This window comes from Petaurus breviceps, unplaced genomic scaffold (assembly GCF_028583685.1).
Source record: "Petaurus breviceps papuanus isolate PSGF00001 unplaced genomic scaffold, PetGlider_PUasm1.0 115, whole genome shotgun sequence".
Taxonomy (NCBI): domain Eukaryota; kingdom Metazoa; phylum Chordata; class Mammalia; order Diprotodontia; family Petauridae; genus Petaurus; species Petaurus breviceps.
Window position 1 is genome coordinate 3461976 of NW_027185612.1, and position 21018 is coordinate 3482993.

The 21018-nt window shown below is 37.1% G+C and overlaps 1 protein-coding gene across 1 annotated transcript in view; it reads left to right on the forward strand.

Moving 5' to 3' along the window:
* Positions 1 to 20700, forward strand: part of LOC138158756 (polypeptide N-acetylgalactosaminyltransferase 11-like) — a 71784-nt gene extending 51084 nt beyond the window's left edge. Inside the window, 3 exon segments of the mRNA XM_069084947.1 lie at positions 12473 to 12590; positions 15822 to 15974; positions 20536 to 20700. Coding sequence (XP_068941048.1) covers positions 12473 to 12590; positions 15822 to 15974; positions 20536 to 20700 — 436 coding nt within the window.
* The last annotated feature ends 318 nt before the right edge of the window (positions 20701 to 21018 follow it).

A 21018-nucleotide genomic window follows, 5' to 3' on the forward strand; every position in this document is an offset into this window, starting at 1 on the left:
AAAATGATCACATTTTGAAGTTTTATATTAGTTTATTTAAATAACACACATTGGCTAAAAGAATTTATGTTCAAATATTTTGTTTGTTTTGTTACAAATGGAGCCATAAGCTGCCAAAGTTTAGGGAATTTCATATCTTGTGTTTTTGCTTATTTAAGAGAAGTAGGCAAAATCCTGAGAATAGAAGAAACTATAAGCATTATTAGAAAGCAAAGAAAAATATTACTAAAAAAAAAGACTCTGAGTTCTGAAAATATATCACATAGACACATTCATTTTCATAGAAGGGGCTCAGGCAAAAAGGAAGGGATGAGAGGGAATTCCAAACTCATGGAACTCTGTCTAATCAAGTCAGTCTTATTTTCTGAGTGATCAATATCAGGGGTTCCTATTTCTCTGATGTTTTATTTTTGTTGAAAGATAAAAATGTGCATATGTCTGAATTTAGAATATTAAAGTAGATTTCAATGACCTTTTATTTTCATTAAGCTTATGAAAATAATTCCTTAAATAATTTTAATGGATTTCTTAAAATTGAAGTTTTGTTTTTCTCCTACCTTTTCACATTATTATATTTCTTAATTTAGTATTATTATTTCCAAACAGAAGTTTCTCTCCTTCCTTCCCTTCCCTGTGCTGAATCAGGTGAGAGAGAAGGAGTTATGAATTAAAGTTTTATCTGGTGGTATGTCTAATAGCTTATTCAACATAAACAATTGTATCTTATACGAGACAAAGATGGATGAAAAATTGAGTCTGGATCAATTCAACTTCATTTACATAAATTTTTAAAATATGTTAAGACAAATGGAATATTGGTTTAATATTCAGAATTCAGATAAATTTAAGTTCTCAGTTTTCCATAAATAAATGAGTCAACTCATTTGTGGGTCTTAAGGAAAACTTAGGTTTATACTTCTTTTCAACTCTAAAATCAATGATAGATTTTACCTTTTCTTCTCTGAGACTTTTCATCAAAGAGAAGAGTAAATTCATCATTTCTAATCTCTACAGGAATAAATGGATGCATGAGTCTTTCAGTGTCCAGTTAGGTTTAGGAAGAAGCATCTATCAACCACCAGAACTGAAGAAAGCTTACAAGCAAAGATGACACAGAAACTTTCTTCATTCTCATGTGAAAATGGCAGTGCCTTGGAGATAGAAATGCTTCTTGCTATTACATTTGAGAATTGTTCTGAATTGCTTATTCTCAGGATACAATAATGCTGACATTTATGTAACATTTTACAACTGCTATGTCATTCGATCCTCACCACAATCTTGTAAGTACCATTATTATCTCCATCTTACATACATGAAAACTAAGGATCAGAGAGACTAAATGTTTTGCCCATTTTCATATAACTAAAACATGTATGATGATAGACTCCAACCCAGGGCTTTTCTCATTCCTAGAGTGGTGCCCTCTCCATTCCCATCCACTGCTGAGGTCATTCCTGCTGTATGGGGTTTTGCAAGGGTTTGGGATGGGAGGGGCAGGTAGAGGGTGAGTAGCAATATCCTTATGTTAAGCATGTTATTTATCATGTAAAAAACAAGATCCAACCTTTAAAATTTTTTCCTGATAAAATAAAACTCAAGCCTGGGCAGGAGTGGATGGCAAGAATAGGAAGGAACTTCATTTATATTTCCTAAACTTTTTTCTTTTTGTCTTTTTCACATCTGAGGGATAGGGATAGTGTCTTAGACTTCTTTTATATCCCTCCCAGTACTTAATATGGTGACATATACAAATTAAGCACTCACACATATTTTTTAATAAATAAATGAAAAAATATGTTTACTATGCACAAAGCAGTACGCCGATGATACAAACAGAAAAGTGGGGATAGTCCCCACTCTCAAGGAGTTCATAGAGTTTTCATAGAGGAGAGACAATACATGTAAGAGGTTTCAGCTTCAAGTCATATGGAAGGTTCTCATGGTCCTTAGGGCTCAGTGAGAAAGCAGATAGAAAATGCTTCTTCTTTAATGTCCCTTCTACTGATGCAGCCATGTTTGTTTCTAATGTGAAGCCATTTGACAATGCCAAGGACTTTAGTGGGGAGATTTTTCTTTTATGGGTCTTCTATAGCTGTGACTGCTGAGGAAACAGTGACTGAAGCACCCACAGAATCTGTTGGCAGGTTATACCTCCACAGAGGTTGCTTCTGGGAACAGAGGTTGCCAGGGCTAGCCTAGAAGCAGGTCCAGTGGTAGGGGTCGGGTGGGGGTGCTACCCCTCTCAGGCTGCTTGGGTCTCGTAATTGGCTTGACAGTGTTGGTGTTGACAGGGAAGGTGGGACCTTTCTCCCCAATAATTGTTCCCCTCAGTGATGGCTGTGGGGCCCAGAGTGGAAGCAGGGCTGATGCTTTGAGGAACACTAATATTCCCAGAACTCTTTGACTCAGGGTCTGAGCTCTCTATTATGGTTTGATTGGAGATTGGTGGTTGAGGTGATGATTGTTTGATTTTCCATGCATGCTGCCTCCTATCCCTCCTAAGGTGACTAAATGCTTCAGAATGAAAGATCTGTTTTGATCATCTGGGTCCTATTCCTGAGTGGGGATAAGATGGGAGTGAGATATCTCATGAGTTGAGTCTACATGGATTCCATACTGTAGAGTTAAAGAGACTTGAAGCCTCTTTAACTAGGGAGCAAGGGAAGGGCATAATCAGGAAATTCATGCAATTAGGATGCAGAATTGTCTCATAAGTCAGGGTCAGAAATTAGGATACATTTTTTGGAGAGACAATCAAAGTGTCTGAAGTCAGGCTTCTAGAGTTTGGCACTAAAATAAGCAGATTATAGGAGGGAAGTATGAATGAATTCAAGTTTTTTCCCCTCAGTTTGCCATACTCAACATTCTGCAAGCTCATGTATATTCTAATGTTAATAAATGTGTAACTGGTTCTGACATCTAGCTCCCTCTAAATTCTCTGCAGCTGAAGAGCTCTTGCTGTCCACATTGCTCTAGAGTGATTGCTAAACAGTGATGGGCAGCTTCATCTTGAAGCATTTCTCTGATTATTTCTCCAACACAAAGCTTTGTACGTAGGATGAAATCAAGATGGATGGAAAACCTTAATTTTAAAAGACAGGTTAATGTAGTTCAGGTTATTGACAGAGTGTGGTGATGAACCAAAAAGTACAGGGAGACCTATTATCTGGCAATCAATGAAAATGCTTCCATAATCTAGTATCCATCATTTGGTTAGCTTGCAAAGTGCTGTGACCTCACAAATGGAATATATTCTTGGCACTCTACTGATTCAATATAGCTCCCTCACCAAAATATGGCTCCAAAACAGAGTTGGTATTTATTTTGACCAAAATCATTCTAGAAACAACTTTGCACACAGTAGGGGATTCAGACCAGTAGTGTGTATGACTGAGAACTGAAATTCATGGAGCTTACCTTAATGAGACATTTTTTATTGTTCTGTAACTGGAGTTAGTTACAGAGTCAAAAGAACACCCTGTCAGGATTTCTCCCACAGTGAGCTGTCCTTAAAAGTAGGGATTGTTTTTCCTTTTGTTTTTGTATCCCTAGCACCTAACATAGTACCTAGCATCTTGCACATAGTAGGCACTTAAACACTTAATTGAACTGGAATGAAATGAAGAAAGTCTAAAGATGTGAAGTATATATATATATGCATGTGTGTATGTATGTATGTGTATATATATCTATATCTATATCTTTACGTTTCATGGTCCTTAATGGCATTAACCTTAAAGTTTACCAGATGGTGATGTTTGCCCATAAATTAAGATAATATCAAACTCCATATGAATTAAGACATGTCCTAGTTTCTAGATCAAAAGATGAATGTAAATGAGAAATAGTTTGAGTTGAAAATGACATTGTAGAAGTACTTTGTAGAAGTCACTGATACCAAAATAAAAGAATTTAGGATTATAGAAAGAACATGTAAAAACTATACTGTGGTTCCTACATAGCTCCGGGAATAGAAAATCAGGAAGACCTGGCCTCAAACACTACCTCAGTCATGTATGGGCAAGTCACGTATGCTCTCTGAACCTTAGTTTCCTCATCTATAAAAACAGAAATAATAATAATAATACAACTCACAGGGTGTTGTGAGAATCAAATGAAATAACATCTGTAAAGTGCTTTGCAAACCTCAAAGTACCAAGTTAGTTCTATTTCCGTTATTATTATTAAAGTGATATAACAGGGCAGAGATTCATTTCTGGGAGAGGACATTGAGGAATTGGGGGAGAAACAGCTTCCTATCACCTATGTCTGCACAGGTGAACCAGGCTACCTTTAAAACTAACAGATGGTAAATGTTCTCACTCTTTGAAGCAGTAAAAAATTAAATTAAATTAAAAGGGTGATGGTCCTAATCTGGGTGTGGGGAAGGGCGATGACCCCTACTTCAGGCCCTGTGGCCCAGTACTGTGAGTGAATAGGAGCATCACACCGCGCCCCACGCCCCCAACCCGGCATTGCCAGAAAGGGACAAACACTGTCCCAGATGAAGAGTTTTAAGGACAGAACCTGTTTCCTTTTTTGTTAAAGGAAAGAGGCTGTTCCTATTCAAATAGTAGGGGGATGCAGAATGTCTTTTCCCAGAAGCAGGCCTCTGGCATCTTGCTTAAGGATGCCTCCATCTTAGATGATCTGGGCATGCTTAAAGCCCCTTAACAGTGACAAAGAAATTCAGTTTGTTATTTTGAGGGTGAGGAAATAGCCTTAGAGAGAAAGCTTCTTTAGTTTATAATTTAATAATCAATTTCACTGAAAAGCAGTATGTTATATTGCCCAGGAGATCAGATAAGACACATTCTTCATTCCATTGTGTTTTTAAGGGTTTGAGTTTTTGTTTGTTTGTTTTCAGGGCAGTGTTTTTTGTATAAGAAGAAAATGTAAGGAAAAAGCTAATATATAAGGCTTTTGTTCGAGGAAGCAAATTCCAAAATATGTCCTGGATCAGTACAGATTCAGTTCGGTGGCCTATCACAAGTAGATGATTGGTTATTTGGTACTAAGAGCTTTATAGAAAAGTGGATTTTCTATATAAATGGGAGATTCCAGCATTGGAATGCACAATTTAACAGAAACCTAAAATGTGTCATATGCTTCCCAGCTTTCTTAAACAATAAATATAAGCTACTTTTTTCTTTCTTAACTCAGAGCCATCATTATGAGCATCATTATGCTGTATCTTAGAGATAGTCAACAGTAGCATTACTTGTAGATGGGGTGGAATGCACACCCTAGGAAAGTATTCCTATTGATTCTTCCCCTTTCCCTGAAGGCAAGGAAAATTGGAAATTCTACCTAGGATATGCCATAGGGTATACCAACATAATGTCCCATGTATATCTATGTTTGGGATATGTTCATTGAATTATAAAATTTTGTTGAATGAAAACTATTATAGCAATTTTAGAACTTGATTTCCTGAAAAAAAAATCTCCTTTTTTTGGTCATTACCTTTTTTTTTATCAATAAGAGTGGGGGAAAAACACGTGAAAGCATGAAATCCTAGGCTATATACCATGGCTGCATTTCTGAAAAATTAATTATCAGACCAATTATTAAAGCCTTCTCTTAAGTAATTTTCCCAACCTTCAGAGAATTTTATTCTCTACTCTTGATGTTATGTCCTTTGACAAGTCAACCTCATTTAAAATATTTGCTCTAATTTTGAAACATGAACGCAATGGGCCATAGGCTCATAAGTTCCTATTTTCATCACTTAGAAGTATGTTTGTTCTTGGACTCTGAAAAAGGTACATCCTTTACCATTTCATAAATTTGTGCTCATGTATTTGGTGGGGCAAGTAGCTTTACTCCAAAGCCTACACACTATCCCTCATCTATAAATTCATCCGTCCAATATAATAGAGAAGAATGCTGTCCATAGAATACAAAGAGAGAGGTTTGCATCCCAGTGCTAACACCTTATGATTATGCACAAGTCAGTTCCCCTCTCTTTTCCTTCAGCTTACTCATCTGTAAAATGGGACCTATAGTACTTGCTCCAAAATTATGGTGATAAAAAACTTTGTAAACCTTAAGGAGTTATATAAAGTGTGAACTATTATTATTATTATCATAATGATAATTGACTGATACTTCTACCAACATGATTCCAGGTCATAATTTCCTCCAAGCTCTTTTTAATGTGTGACTTGGAACAGAATTCCAGGTACAAGCAATATTAAAAGTACCATTATTTTTAATGTCATCACAAGATTCGAAGTCCAGTATTTTGAATCAATTTGTTCATCAGATCTCATCTGTAACAAATAACATTTCATATTCTGAATAACATCCTGGTCCATTAGATTGCATCATTCCAGAAACATAGAGGGACAGGAAATGGCAAGATCTATCTGCCTATCTATCCACATACATACACACACATACATTATACATATATACATATTGCCATATAATATATAAACATACACACCCGTGTTATATGTGTATATACACATGAAAATACATATACTTATCCACATATATTCCCAGACACTGACACTGATTCCTTAAAGCAAGTGTGGCAATTACCTAGCAATGGAATAGTTTTTATATCCTTGGCTAAGTACATGGCCCTGAAATGATCTTTCGCAGAAGGCACCCAGGTAATAGAACTAATCAGAAAAGATATTTTGTTCCTTCATTTATTCATGTATTAGCTCATACTCTGTAGACAGCAGGTATATTTATAATGCTTTCCAAGGCTTTCGGATGATGGGATTTTTTTTCCATCACAAAAAGTTTTATTTAATGGGAAATTGCATCATTACCTATACAATACCCTCCCCAGATTTATTATGCTTAAATCCAAGGAGAATTGACTTGTTGAGATATATATATATCCAGATAGAAGTTGTCAATGTTTTCAAAAAAGTTACTTTATGAAACTGTTCATACTGCTTAGAATTGAATTCTCTGAAAAAAAAAGTCACAGCATCATTCTGCAGTCTTTGATTTGGGTGACTATTTTCCACTAGCTATTATCTAACCTTTTAATGCCATGTTTCAGTTTAAAACACAAAAGCCACTTTTCAAAAACATGTCCCAGTCAAGAGTGTTCTGTTAAAACACATTTGTCTTTTATTTAGCAAGATGCCTAAGATAGGGGCAGCTTTCTGTTCTTTTAACAGAGAATTAGTCATATAAAACCTGGTCTAGGTGCTTACATATAGGCACAGAGCAGCCTAATATCTTCAAAGTGAGTAATATCAAGAAAGCCTTTGAAAAGATGATCTTTCCAAACTTTGATACATTTAATATGGATGAATTATTATTTTATTGATAAGATTAATATTTCATTCTATTCATGGCCATTTCAAGCCATCTACAAATTACAACGTTCTTGTATTTTTTGTTCCTTACCTTTTATGACTTTCAGGGGTTCTTAACCTGGGGTTCATGAGCTTGTTTTTAAAAATATTGACATAATATATCAATAACTATTTCAGTATACTTAGTTTACTTTTTAAAAAATTCTAGGTGTTTTATTTTATGTACTTAAAAACATTATCTGGGGAAGAAGTCAATGGGTTTCATCACAAAAATGATTAAGAACCCCTGAACCGGAAGTCCATAATATGTATCGCAAATAAGTAGTTCCTAAGACATGTTTGCTTCGTTGTCCACTTTGTGTATAAATAAACATATAGGCTATAGTCTGCAACTGTATTTTGTCATTCTTAGCTTCATCATTACAATCTAAATCATCACATTCATCTTCATTTAAATTTCAAGTTACCTATGGTTTTGGTACAGGTAACTCTTTGGTGCATAAAACAAGTCTCATAAATGAAGGTAAATTTAGATATTGCATAGCAGTGGTGTCAAATTCAAATAGAAATGGGAACCACTATAGAGTACATAAGAATCCCTGTAGGCTACTTACTGGGAAATAAAACCACATATTGACATTTTCTATGTTCTATTGTATTTTCATCATTTATTTTGTTAAATATTTACTGATTACATTTTAATCTGATCTGGGTAGTACTTAAGGAGCATTGTGGGCTACAATGTGGCCAGTGGGCCCCTCTGTTGCATAAGTATTTTTTGGCTTGGAAATAAACTTGTTAAGCAAAAATTCCTATTACTGAATGGCATCTTTTTCCTCTCCAAATCATGAGTACAAAAAGCATGTGATGAGATCCATGTGGCCAGGTAATCAAACAAAATGATAGAACACCAGTGAGGAAACTAAGCTTTATCTTGATCAACCATATTAGAGCCAAAATAAAGTTTTTATCTTTCTTTACTAGAGGAGTAAAGTTTTGTCCCTGAGCTGTGAAAGTTAGTCTTCCCTATATGAAATAAAAACTATTCAGTTGGTTGATAAACAAGACATACTTCAGATAATGCATACCAACATCTTTTTTCTTTGTCTAGACTAGTGATTTCAGTGGTGGAAGGAACTCTCAAAAAGGACATTTCCTCTGTCAGTGCAAATCCTCTGTTCTGCAACTTACACACATGCATGTATATATAGACACATATACATATATGTATTGTACATACATACATGCATTCATAGAGATATATACATTGTGTATGTGCACATATACATATACAGTTATCCCTTCTACACTGTAAGGTTAGGAGCACAGCACCCCTGTGATCTGAAAAATCCATGTAAAATTGTTTTGGCCCTACCGTCGTACCATAGAAGTCTGAAGCTTTTATTTTTCTTTTATGTGGTATTTACAGTATGTTATGGTAAAATTTGGGTTATTTGGTCACTGCTGGCCTTCTTGTGTCATCTGTGGCTGCCTCCAAACTCCCTCAAAATTCCCATTTAATTTCTTATGCTGACCCACAATATATCAAAACTGCTATGTGGAAAGTCATGATGTGGAAGAGATAATTGTACATACATATATGATTTTATATAGTTCTCTATCAATCTAGCTATTGTTCTATCTGGATATGTCTAGGCAAGTCCTTCAGGATGCCTACATATTAGATGTTCTGAGCATGCCCCAAAGACCCCCATTCTGTGTGTGTCTATGTGTCTATCTGTGTGTCTGTTTCTATGTAAAAGACTTAACCCAGATTTTCTAGTCTCAACAGTCTGCTCTGTTGACTGACACTAACATCTACAAAATAAAAAACACCTAAGAAAACAGGATTACAGGCAATGCTGATATTTACTAAATGATGCCCATCACAAAATTTACTGCACTGTTTACTATGTATTGAGAATTTTCCTGCATGACTGAACACGTGAACATGTGCCCCCCTCTGCTGTTACTCAGAACATATGTTGGGACTTCACACAGAATGTAAGACAATGAGACAGTTAATTGCTTTTCATTTACCTCCTTCTACCTCCCCACACAACATCAACCAAACCAAATCATTACCTTCTATTATTTGACTTATATTTTTAATGGGGCAGTTAGGTGGGTGGCAAAGTGGATAGAGTTCTGGGCCTGAAGTCAGCAAGACTCCTCTTCTTGAGTTTAAATCTGACCTCAGACACAAGCTGTGTGGCCCTGGGCAAGTCACTTAGCCCTGTATGCCTCAGTTTCCTCATCTGTAAAATGATCTTGAGAAGGAAATGGCAAACCACTCCAGTATCTTTGCCAAGAAAACCCCAAATAGGGTCACAAAGAGCCAGACATGACTGAAAATGACTGAACAACATCTTTTTGATTGCTATTTGGTACTAAGTTATTTATTCATGGACGAAGATTTTTTTTTCTTAGTTCCAGGTTTTTAATTCAAACTAAGGAAGTTTTAATAAGCATTTATTTTGTGCAAGTCAATCTACTAGGCACTGGGGAAGATACAAAGAAGAATATAACATGCCCCCTTCCTTTCTGAGTTAATGTTGAAGAGTATAATGTTTCTGAGTATAACATTGGAGAAGGACAGAATCTAGGAAATGTACTTTGAAAAACAGAAATGGGGTCATTTCAGATGGTTGAGAGTTGCAGAAAGATTATGTCAGGCTAATCTAGATTTTCCCATACTTTTTCAAAAGTTTAATTACATTGAATTTACTGAGGAGCAGGTTGATATAGAGGAAAAAGATGGAACCAAAATCAGGAAAATAGATCAAACGCTGCCTCCAGTACCAGATACGTGACCATGGGCCAATCACCTAACCATACTGAACTTCATTTCCTTTTTCTGCAAAATGAGGTTAACAACACCTGTAATACCCTCTTCACAAGACTCTTGTGAAGCTCAAATGAAAAACTGTATAGAAAACACTTTTTCAAGTAGAACAATTTCAATGTCACCTACATGAGGGTGTATGTAATACACATTAGAAAGGTTTTCACAAAAAATAATTGAAACAAAAGTTTTGGTACATGAAGGGGTAATATTCATTTATTAAAGAATTCTATTATCCAGAAAACCAAATCCCATAACTCTTCTGAATAACTGAGTCTCTACTCATTGTATCTAGATGACCTGCTTTAGAATGTATTCAGAATCCGTTATTCTCATGTCTGTGAAAAATGGTATTGATGTGTGTGGATGTATAATAAATATAAATTATGTTATGTACATGTACACATACACAAAGAGATACATCCTTTAGCATTACAGGAATTTATTCTCATGTATCTGGAGACCTGAGTACAAATCCAGCTTTAGACACTTCATAGTTGTGTGACCCTGGATAAGTCCCTTCACTTCTTTCTGCCTCAGTTTCCTTATCTGTAAAATAGGGATGATAACAATAGTACCTGCCTCTCAGGGTAATTGGGAAGGATCACATAAGATAATATTTGTAAAGCAATTTGCAGACCCTGAAGTGCTATATGAATGCTGGCTGTTTTTTTGTGGTGGCTAAGAATTATAAATCGAGGGGATGCCCATCAATTGGGGAATGGCTAAACAAGCTGTAGTATATGATTGTGATATAGATTATTGTGCTATAAGAACTGACAAGCAGGATGATTTCAGAAAAACCTGGAAAGACTTACATGAACTGATGCAAAGTGAAATGAGCAGAACCAGGAGAATATTGTACACAGTAACAGCAATATGAATGAAGGATTGTTAATGAATTAGCTATCCTCAGCAAGACACTTATCCAAGATGATCCCAAAGGATTCATGATGAAGCATGCTATCTACCTCCAGAGAAAGAATGGATGTTGTTTGAATACAGACTGAAGCATACTCTTTTTCATTTTCTTTCTTTCATTCTTTTTCTTTTATTCGAGTCTTCTTGTATTAAATGACTGATATGGAAATGTTTTACATGATTGCACATGTATAACCCATATATGATTGCTGCTGTCTCAGGGAGGAGGGAAGTAAGGGAGGGATGGAGAAATAGAATTTGGAACTCAAAAGTTTAAAAAAAACCCCAAATGACTAAAAAAATGTTAATGTAATTGGGGGGGAATAAAATATTAAATAATACTTAATATAAATAAAATATATTAAATAATATTATTAAATATTATCCATTATGATTATTCAATATCTTTATTATTATGATATATTTAATATCACTTCTTTAAATGCTTTTTAAGGACTATATAAGTTTATATAATTATTATTAGATATTCATAGAAGCAAAGAATTTTAGCACTAGAAAGGACCCTAGAGAGCAATTATTCCAGGCCCCTTATTTTATAGATGAGGAAACTGAAAGAGGAAGTAACATATTCAATGTCACAAACCTAGTCAGGAGCAGCTGAGAGCAAGCCTAGAACTTATGTTACTAAGGGGAAATTAGAACCCTGAGTTTAATGAATTTTCCTAGTAGTAAAGAGATTCTATATAATTTTAAACACTACATTAAGGACAACTTTTGAAAAAAAATGGGAAAAATACATGTGATCAATTTCATTCAGCAGTAAAATAATAGAATTTGTCACCATGATTTCAGTGCTGCTTGTTTGAAAGGTTTAGCCAGGCTGCTGTTGTCCACAGTCAAGGAGCTTGACTCTCTTGGTTTGTGTTTTCATACACACATGCATACACATACACACACACACACACGAATCAGAATGTTAGTGCTGAAAAGGATCTACAAGATCAAGAAGTCCAACTCATTTATTTTGTAGAGAAGGGAAAGGAAAGAAGACTTGCCAGACAGCTGGTGAGGGCAGAGCCCTCCTTCCCTAAGGCCTGTGGAGGTGGAAGATTAACCAGTTGAATCATCACCTGAACTCCATCATGCTATTTAATTGCCCTCATTTGTAAGCTGAAACCACTTTTCACTGACAATTAGTATTTGTTTTCTTGAAAGAATTTGATATAAACTGATTGAAAGTAGATACTTATGTTTGAATGGTGGTTATTTATATTTTGATAGCTTTTCCTGGAAAAAAAAACAAACTATTAACCAGAATTATAATTTATTATTATAGGAGTAATATTTCACTATCAATGTGTAATCCCCTCAGAGTCATATTTTTAAAGGAAAAAGTAGCCAAGATGATGATGATATGTATGGAATCTGTTTAATAATTATTTTCCCTTTCTAGGTCCCCTACAATGGCTGGAGGTATTTTTGCTATAAACAGACACTATTTCTTTGAAATTGGACAGTATGACAGTGGTATGAATACCTGGGGAGGAGAAAATTTGGAAATTTCATTCAGGGTAATTCAGACTTTATGTTTGTTAAATTAGTAGTTTTCTACATTAGAAAATAGAATCTGATATTCATCCAGGGTTCTCTACTCTTTTTTCCACATTATTATCACCAAACTGTGTTTAGCCAGTGCCCAGTGAATATATCTTTGAAATATACTAATATATGTAATTAATTATATGTAAGAAAAAGATTATCAGGGCAGCCAGGTGGCTCAGCGAGTAAGAGCACCGGCTCCAGTGTCGGGATGACCTGGATCAAATCCGGGCTCAGATACTCAGCACCACACCCAGAAATAATAACTGGCTGTGTAACCTTGAGCAAGTTACTTAACCCCAATTGCTTTAAAAAAAAAAAAGATTATCAATGTATATAAAGGACAACAGAAAATAGGAGGAGAGTTAGAAATAATGCTTATGGCTTTAAATTTCTCCATAACAAATGCACAGTGTGGATCACAAACAATGTTAATTTTATTCTTAACCTCCAAAATTAATGAATAAAGGAAAAAGCTCTATATTAGAATCACAAAAAAATATTCTTATCTTGGCCTAGAGGTCGTTAATTGTACTTCTAAACAAAGTGAAGTTTGGTTCTATAATTTGTCACATTGGTCACATAAGGTATAGAGCTGAAAAGGACTTTGGAGGTCATCTAGGTAGGCTTCTTCATTTTACAGATAAGGAAGCTCCAGACCCATTAAAGGACTTGGTCAAGATTGTGAAAACAGTAAGTGACAGAGCCAGGATTCATCAGCCTTGGGTCTGGCCCTCTGGGTGAGCTCAGCACCAATAGGATCTTTTCAGATGTGCTTCCTGGCCCTGGCCCCCAATGCTGGTGACCTTATGTAATGTAATACCAAGCAAAGGCAACTTCCCAGGTTCAAAATACCAGCATAGGTGCTCTCTATTTTATTCAGTAACAAACCCAGAACAGAGAAGATCAAAACATGACATCATTCAAAATACAGCATTTACTAAGTGTGATTAAATAATCTCCAAGTACTACCCCACCCCAGGACCTTCCAATCATTCAATCAATTACAAAGTCTCTGTTCTAAATACTTCTCCACCCCTAGGCTATACCTTCATTAAGTCCACCACAAAGCCCCTCTTCTTAAATGGAGATTAGTTACCAAACATAAGGTCAAAAGTTCCCCACCCCTGGATCACAATTGAATCTACCCCAGAGTTACATCAAGTTTAAACACAGCACTTAATACCCAAATGGAGGTCTTTTCTTCATCTTGACACGAGGCAAGTTCTCAGCAATCTTAGTTCCTGGGGAGACAAGGCTTAGCAAAGCCACAAGATACATTGCCAGTCCCTTCATGAATTTATCCTCTGTGTGTAGAACAGTCCTAGAACCCCTGAACACATTAGCAAAGCCCTCTCCCAGGATTTCTATAAACATACAACAAGAAAATCCTTCTTCAGGGCTTCTGAACCAACAGAAAGGCTCCCAGACCCCTGCAACAGCAGCACTGTCCTTCACCAGTGGACAGTATTCATTCTGTCTGCAGGACAGTCTCCAGACCCCTGCAACAACAGCACTGTCCCTCACCAGTGGACAGTATTCACTCTCTGTCTGCAGGACAGTCTCAAGGCTTCTTAGCGAACAGCCAGGTTCCAGGACTTCTTCAACAAAAGGACTGTCTTTCACCAGTGGACAAATCTGGCAAAACAACATCAAAACAGACAGACAAAGTACCAGCAAAACAGCCATGTCTCCTCAGTCCTTGGCAGCTCAGGGGGCAGGTCTCAAAAGTCCAGGGCAATTCAAAGCAGCCACCAGCAATTCTCTTAGTCTCTCTCTCTCCACGAGGTGCTGCTTCCAAAAAGATCTTCCGCCTCTCTCTCTTGTCTCTCCAAATCTACCTCACCAGCTCCTCCCAGTTCAGGACTTTCTTTTCACATCAACAAGCCCATCCCACAGGTGGGATTAACAAACTCTGGGTTTTAACACAATCAATTTGAAAACCAAGCCAATACAGGGGAATCTTTAATTGCCATTACTATCACACCTGATTTCTGCAACTTTGATCAGTCGAATGGCACTTGCTTCTGCTGTCCAGGTCTACCATTCTACCAGTTGTCTGCAATGCTCTCAAGGTGCCCTTTTTCACTGCCCACATTTTTCATGCTATCACTTCATTCCTGCTGCAGGTTTGATTTTTCCCTTAGGATGGGAGGGGCTAGTTTGTCAGTCAAAATCTGGCCAAGCAATCAGTGTGACTCCCAAAGGGATTAAAGAGGTCTCAAGAATCATAGACTGGGATTTCTGTCTAAAGCACAAGTTATTTCTTCCTATCACCCCTGGCAGTCCAAGGGGCCTGCTACACTAGGACAATAATGTTATTATTTAGACAATAAGGATCTATTAAAGATTTTTGAATAGAGAAGTGAATAGATCAGAGCCATGGATGAGGAAAATTACCAGGTCACAGAGTGCGAAGGATGAATAAGAAAGGGGGTAGATCAGAAACAGGAAAACCTATTAGAACCAGTTAGAAGGCTCTTTTCATTTTCAGATGAAATGAGATAAGGGCTTGAACTAGGATGGTTGCAATGGGAGTGGAAAGAAAGGGACAGATTTGGAAATAGAAATGACAGGAGTAGACAGCTGGAGCTGCAGGGCTGTGCACAAAATATGTTATTGCTGCTCACTGTCCCATATGTCCTATACCCTAGGTCACACTGGTTCCCACTCCAACAAAGGCGCTCCCTTCCAGAAACAGAATAAGAGGAGCTCTTAACCTGATTCAGATAAGCTATGTAAGGCAATAGTGATTAATAACCTCATTTGTGAAGAGCTGCAATCTGTAGGAAGGATCAGACAATTTGTTTAGCAGAAGGCAGGACTAAATGGAAGCTACAGGGGTGGGGACTGATTTCAATTTAATATAAAGAATAGCTTTTTAACCATTAGAAACTATTTTAAAATGGAATGGGCAATCTTAGGAGCTATGAATTCCTTCTTCAATCAGAGAGGACCCCTGCATTCGGTGGGAGATTAGAAAAGATAAACCTAAGAGCCCTTCTCACTCGCATATTCTATGATTCTATAAAGATAACATATAAGAGCATTCAACCCTCAGAGCACTATTTGATAATATTTCATTGTAATTAGGTAAAATAGTCTGCTAAGTTTTATAAGGATCTGTATCACAGTCATTTCCAAAGAACAGTAATCGCATGTCATAGTCAGATGTTAGTTTGTGTTCCTTTTCTCATGGTTAGATCTGGATGTGTGGGGGCAAGCTTTTCATCATTCCTTGCTCCAGAGTTGGACACATTTCCCGTAAAACGTTACCACACAAAGCTCATGAAATCATGTACTCTTTGGAGTATAACTCTCTGCGGCTGGCACATGTTTGGTTGGATGAATATAAGGTAAGAATTAATTCCTAATTTGAAAAGATGAGTGAGAGGCACAGTAACTGCTATGGTTCTTTATGTTTTCTATCCCTTCCCTCTTCCAGTTTCAAATCCATTTATGTTCACTTTTGATTGGCATCTTTATTTCTATCCTTTTCTTTGGGGAGGAGGTTTCGTTATTTTCCCTGCTTATTCATCTTCATTATTCACTTCACTGTCAGTTTTGACTCTTATTTTCACTTTACTCTGTAAAAACCATTAAATTCCTTAGAGCTAAGTCAAGCAGAGGTCAATATAAGTCCCTTTTCTCTCTTACTCACTTCATTTCTTCTTGGCATTATTCCCTTGGATCTATTCCTCACAGTAAATTAATGTATCCCTAGCCAACATGGCCTAGCTCCATTCCATCAGTTATTGGGTCCCTAATTAGTTTCTACTTCCCATCTTCTCTCAAGGGAGGACACACAGGGCTTGGGACTTGATGTTTCTTTTCCATAGCCAGCAGAGGGCAGCAATGCCCCAGCAGTGATGGTGTTTTGGCTATGGCCAAAAGAGTAGTGGGAAACAAGGCAATAAACCCCAAAAGCTGGTGCTAAGGAAGTGTCACTTGATGGGGAATTAGTACCTGGAACAGCCTTAGAGAATGTACCCTGTGATGTGAAAGAAGGCAGGAAGTATGGGAGGATGAGAGGGTACAGACCTAGGGAAGAAATATAACAAGACTTGATGGGAGCCAACAGGAGCCTAATTCAGAGAGACGTTAGAACTGAAGTCAAGGAAGGTAAAACCAGGAGAAGCAGACAAATCATCAGGGTAGGCAAAAGAAGCAGCCATGGCTCACCCACAGGACTCTATGCTTGAGGGAGGGGTTTTAACCAATGGAATTTTTAGCTGCCACACCTTTCTCAGGATATTAAAGTGCCAACACCTCAGCTGGCTAGGACCCGTTTTCCCTTCAGCCATAGTCAAAAGTTCAACAGCGTCAAAAGTGAACAAGATACTCATCTCCATTAATGTATTCCCTTAGGGTCCATGATCCTGGCCATGCCAGGATAGGATGCATACCCAGAAAACAGAGATTTTTATTTCATTAGAGCTGTAAGCTAACCAAGAGGCCTTTTTTTCAAATAAATAAGTAGAAATGTGGAAAGTAGCTGGATATCAGTTGTGTTTCTGCCATGATATAAGGAAGGAGTCAATCAAAGAGTATTTATTTAAGTGCTTACCATGTTCTGGGCATTGTAGAAAGAAAGGCAAAAAACGTGGTAACTGCTCTCGAGGAGCCCACATTCTAATGGGAAAGACGTGTAAGGATTTGTATGTAGCAGATGTACACAGTGTGTTTATACACTCTTTCGGAAGGTGGAATCTGTGATGTCTTGAAAGAATCCAGGAGGCAGAGTATTCCAAATATGAGAGACATGGAGAGAAAAAGCACAGAGTTGGGAGATGGAGTATCAGCAAATAGGCTGGTGGATCAGAGAATTTGTGGAGTGAGTAAAGTGCCAAAAAGGTAGAAGAACAGAAAGGGTCCAGGTTGTGAAAGGCTTTCGATGCTAAACAACATTTTATATTTGATTTTGGAAGCAATTGGGAGTCATTGTTTGTCGAGTAGAGAGGATGACAGGATCAGACCTGTGCTTTAGAAAAAAATCACATTAGCATCTGAGTGGAGAATGCATGGATGCAGGGAGAACTTGGGGCAGGGAGATTAAGGAGAAGACTATTTCAATGGTTTAAGCAAGAAGTGATAAGAGTCTGCCCCAGGGTGGTGGCTGAGTGCATAGAGATAATTGGACATATATAAGAAATGATGATATGAAGGTAGAAATGACAAGGCTTGACAATAGATTGGATAGGTAGAATAAATAAAAGTGAGGAGGCAAGGATGACAATGAAATCAGAAGTCAAGATGATTTGGAGAATAGGGTGCTCTCAAGAGTAGTAGGAAATTTGGGAAGAGGGAATGTTTGGGAGAAAGATATTGTGTTGATTTAGACGTGTTAAATTTGAGATGCCTATAGAACATCCAGTTTGAAATATCCAAAAAGCAGTTGGTAATGCAAAGTTAGAGCTCGGGAGAGAGAGTAGAGATAAATAGATAGGTCTGGAAATCATCTGCCTATGGGTGATAACTAGTTCCATGGGAACTGATGATATCATCAAGTGTGATGGTTTAGGGAGAAGAGAAGAAGATCCTTGGGAAACACCCATAGTTGGTGCGTATAACTTGGCTGAAGATCCAGCAAAGAAGACTGAGAAAGAATAGTCAGGCAGACAGGAGAAGAGCCAGGAGAGAGCGGTGTCTTGAAAACCTGGAGAGGAAAGAGTATCTAGGAGGGGAAGAGGATGGACAGTGTCAAAGGTAACATAGGTCAAGAAGGGTGAGGAATTAAGGAAAGACCATCAGATTTGGAAATTAAGAGATCACTGACAATTTTAGAGGGAGCAGTTTTGATTTAACTATTAGTTTGGGAGCCAGATTGTAGAGGATTTCAAAATAAGTGAGAGAAGTGAGAATGTAAATAGCTATCCCAAGAATTTTAGCCTAGAAGGGAAGGAGAGATATGAGTGTTTTTTTAAAAAAACAAATTAATTTATTTTTAGTTTTGAAAATTCATTTCCATAAGTTTTTTATTTTCTCCACCTCCCTCCCCCCTTTCCCAAGATGGGTGTGCAATCTAATATAGGCTCTACATATACATTCCTATTAAACATATATTTCACATTAGTCATGTTGTATAGAAGAATTAGAACAAATGGGAGGAATAATGAGAAAGAAAAAAAAACGAAATAGAACAAAACAAAGAAAAGAGAGCAAATAGTGTGCTTTGATCTGCATTCAGATTGCATATTTCTTTCTCTGGATGTGGATGGCATTTTCTATCATGAGTCTTTTGGATTTGTTTTAGGTCCTTGCATTGCTGAGAATAGCTAAATCTATCAAAGTCAGTCATCATAAAGTGTGGCTGTTGCTGTGTACAATGTTCTCCTGGTTCTGCTCACTTCACTCAGCGTCAGTTCATAAAAATCTTCCCAGGTTTTTCTGAAGTCCTGTTCTTCATTTCTTATGGCACAATAGTATTCCATGAGTGTTTTTGTTTTTGTTTTTTTAATGAGGAATACATGTGCATGTGGATTGACAACAAAAAGCCAGAAGAAAGGGAGAAATTGAAGAATAGGAAGAGAGTGGGGATGATGAATGGGACAGTGTACTGGAGAAGACAGAAGGGAGTGGGATTAAAGGGATACATTAAGAGGTCTGCCTTGACAAGAAGTAAGGTCATTCCTTTATGTGAGAGCTGAGTGAAGGAAAAAATAGAAGGGGAAGATATCTGAGTGATGTGAGGAGAGAATAGGCAGCTCTAAGCAAATGGCCTCAATTTTTTCAGTGAAATATAAAGCAAGGACCTCAGCTGAGAGAGTGGGGAAGGGTTACTATGATGACCTTGAGGAGGTATGAAAATATTTAGAATAGCTATGGCACATGGGATGGTAAACGGATTTAAGAGATCAAAAGATTGCTTTGCTGTAGTGAGGGTCCAGCTGAGGTTATCTAACAAATTTGTAGTAGACCCAGTGAGCATGGCTCTGTGATTGTCTCTAGCTCCCTTCAAGTAGCATATGAACAAGAAACCAAAGAGGCAAGTCAATAGTGTAGGTGATCAACATTTGAGTTTGGAAAGACTTGATTGGTAATAGGAACAAGAAGGCAAGAAATTTAAGTGTAAAAGTTAGGGTAGAGGTTGATTCATCAGGAAGTCAAATAGGGGAGGGAAGAGAGTATAGCCAGTATGGAGGTGATAGCCTGGGAAAGAACCTGGAAGTGGAGAAATTGGAAATCATGATGAGAGCAAAGAACAGTGTTGGGGTTATAAGGCATATGGAAAGATGGAGTGATAAAAGATTGTGATCAGACAAGAATTTCAGAGTACATGAATATGAGCTGCTAGTATTTCAAGTGCAAAAGTCAATATTAATGTTTTAACTTTCAAAATGAGGTTATATGTCACCAAATCAGAGTATCTAGGACTTGGAAGGGACCTCAGATTCTAACCTAATTAGTGCCTGAAAAAGAGGTTCCTCAATAACATACCCAGGAAGTAGCTAACCAACCTGTATTAAAAGATGTCTCTCTAGGAGTGGGAAACTTGCAACCTCCTTGAACAACATATTCTGCTTTAGAGAACTCTACTTATTAGAAACTTTTTCCACCCCTCAAGTTAAAATGTGCCTTTCTGAACTTGTTCCTAGATCAGCCCTCTAGGGTCAAGAAGAACAAATCTAATGCTTCTTACTACATAAGAGCCCTTCAGATCCTTGGAGATAGCTTTCATATCTCCCCTAAATTTTTCTGTTCTCTATGATAAACTTCCTCAGTTCCTTCCAACTGAATCTTGTATGACATGGTCTCTTGTCCCCTCAGCATCCTGATTAACTTTCCAACAGACCCCTTCCAACTTTTCCATGTCCTCAGAATTATGTTGTAACCCTAATTCTGTTTCTAATCCTAATTCTAACCCTAACCCTAATCCTTTGGATTTTCCTTCCCCCCTACCCTTTATTTCCAATTTAGGAGCAATTTTTTTTACAAAGACCTGATTTAAGGAGGAAAGAGTATGGAAACATCAGTGAGCGTGTTGAATTGAGAAAAATGCTAGGTTGCAAATCATTTCAGTGGTACTTGGATAACATCTATCCAGAATTGGAGATATTTCCAGTCTCTGCTAAAGAAAATTAACCCTTCTGAATAAAGAAGAATCAAAATGACCTCACATTCTGCAACATAGAAGAATGAGAAAATAAACCTATCAGGGAGCTTCCTGTGTGTTTTGAAAGCTGTGAAACACACAAAAAAATGAAATAAATGGTGTTCTGAAAAATAACAACTTCATTTATTTAATGACAGCCCATAATGTCTGTTATTGGTCTGGCCCTAAAGGATACTGACTTCATCTTTCCAAGATCAAGGACTGGGAAATTTCATATTCATATTTAGATCTTATCATAGATTGGGATAGAGATAACACTAAACAATTAGTTCCTATGCTTTTCCACT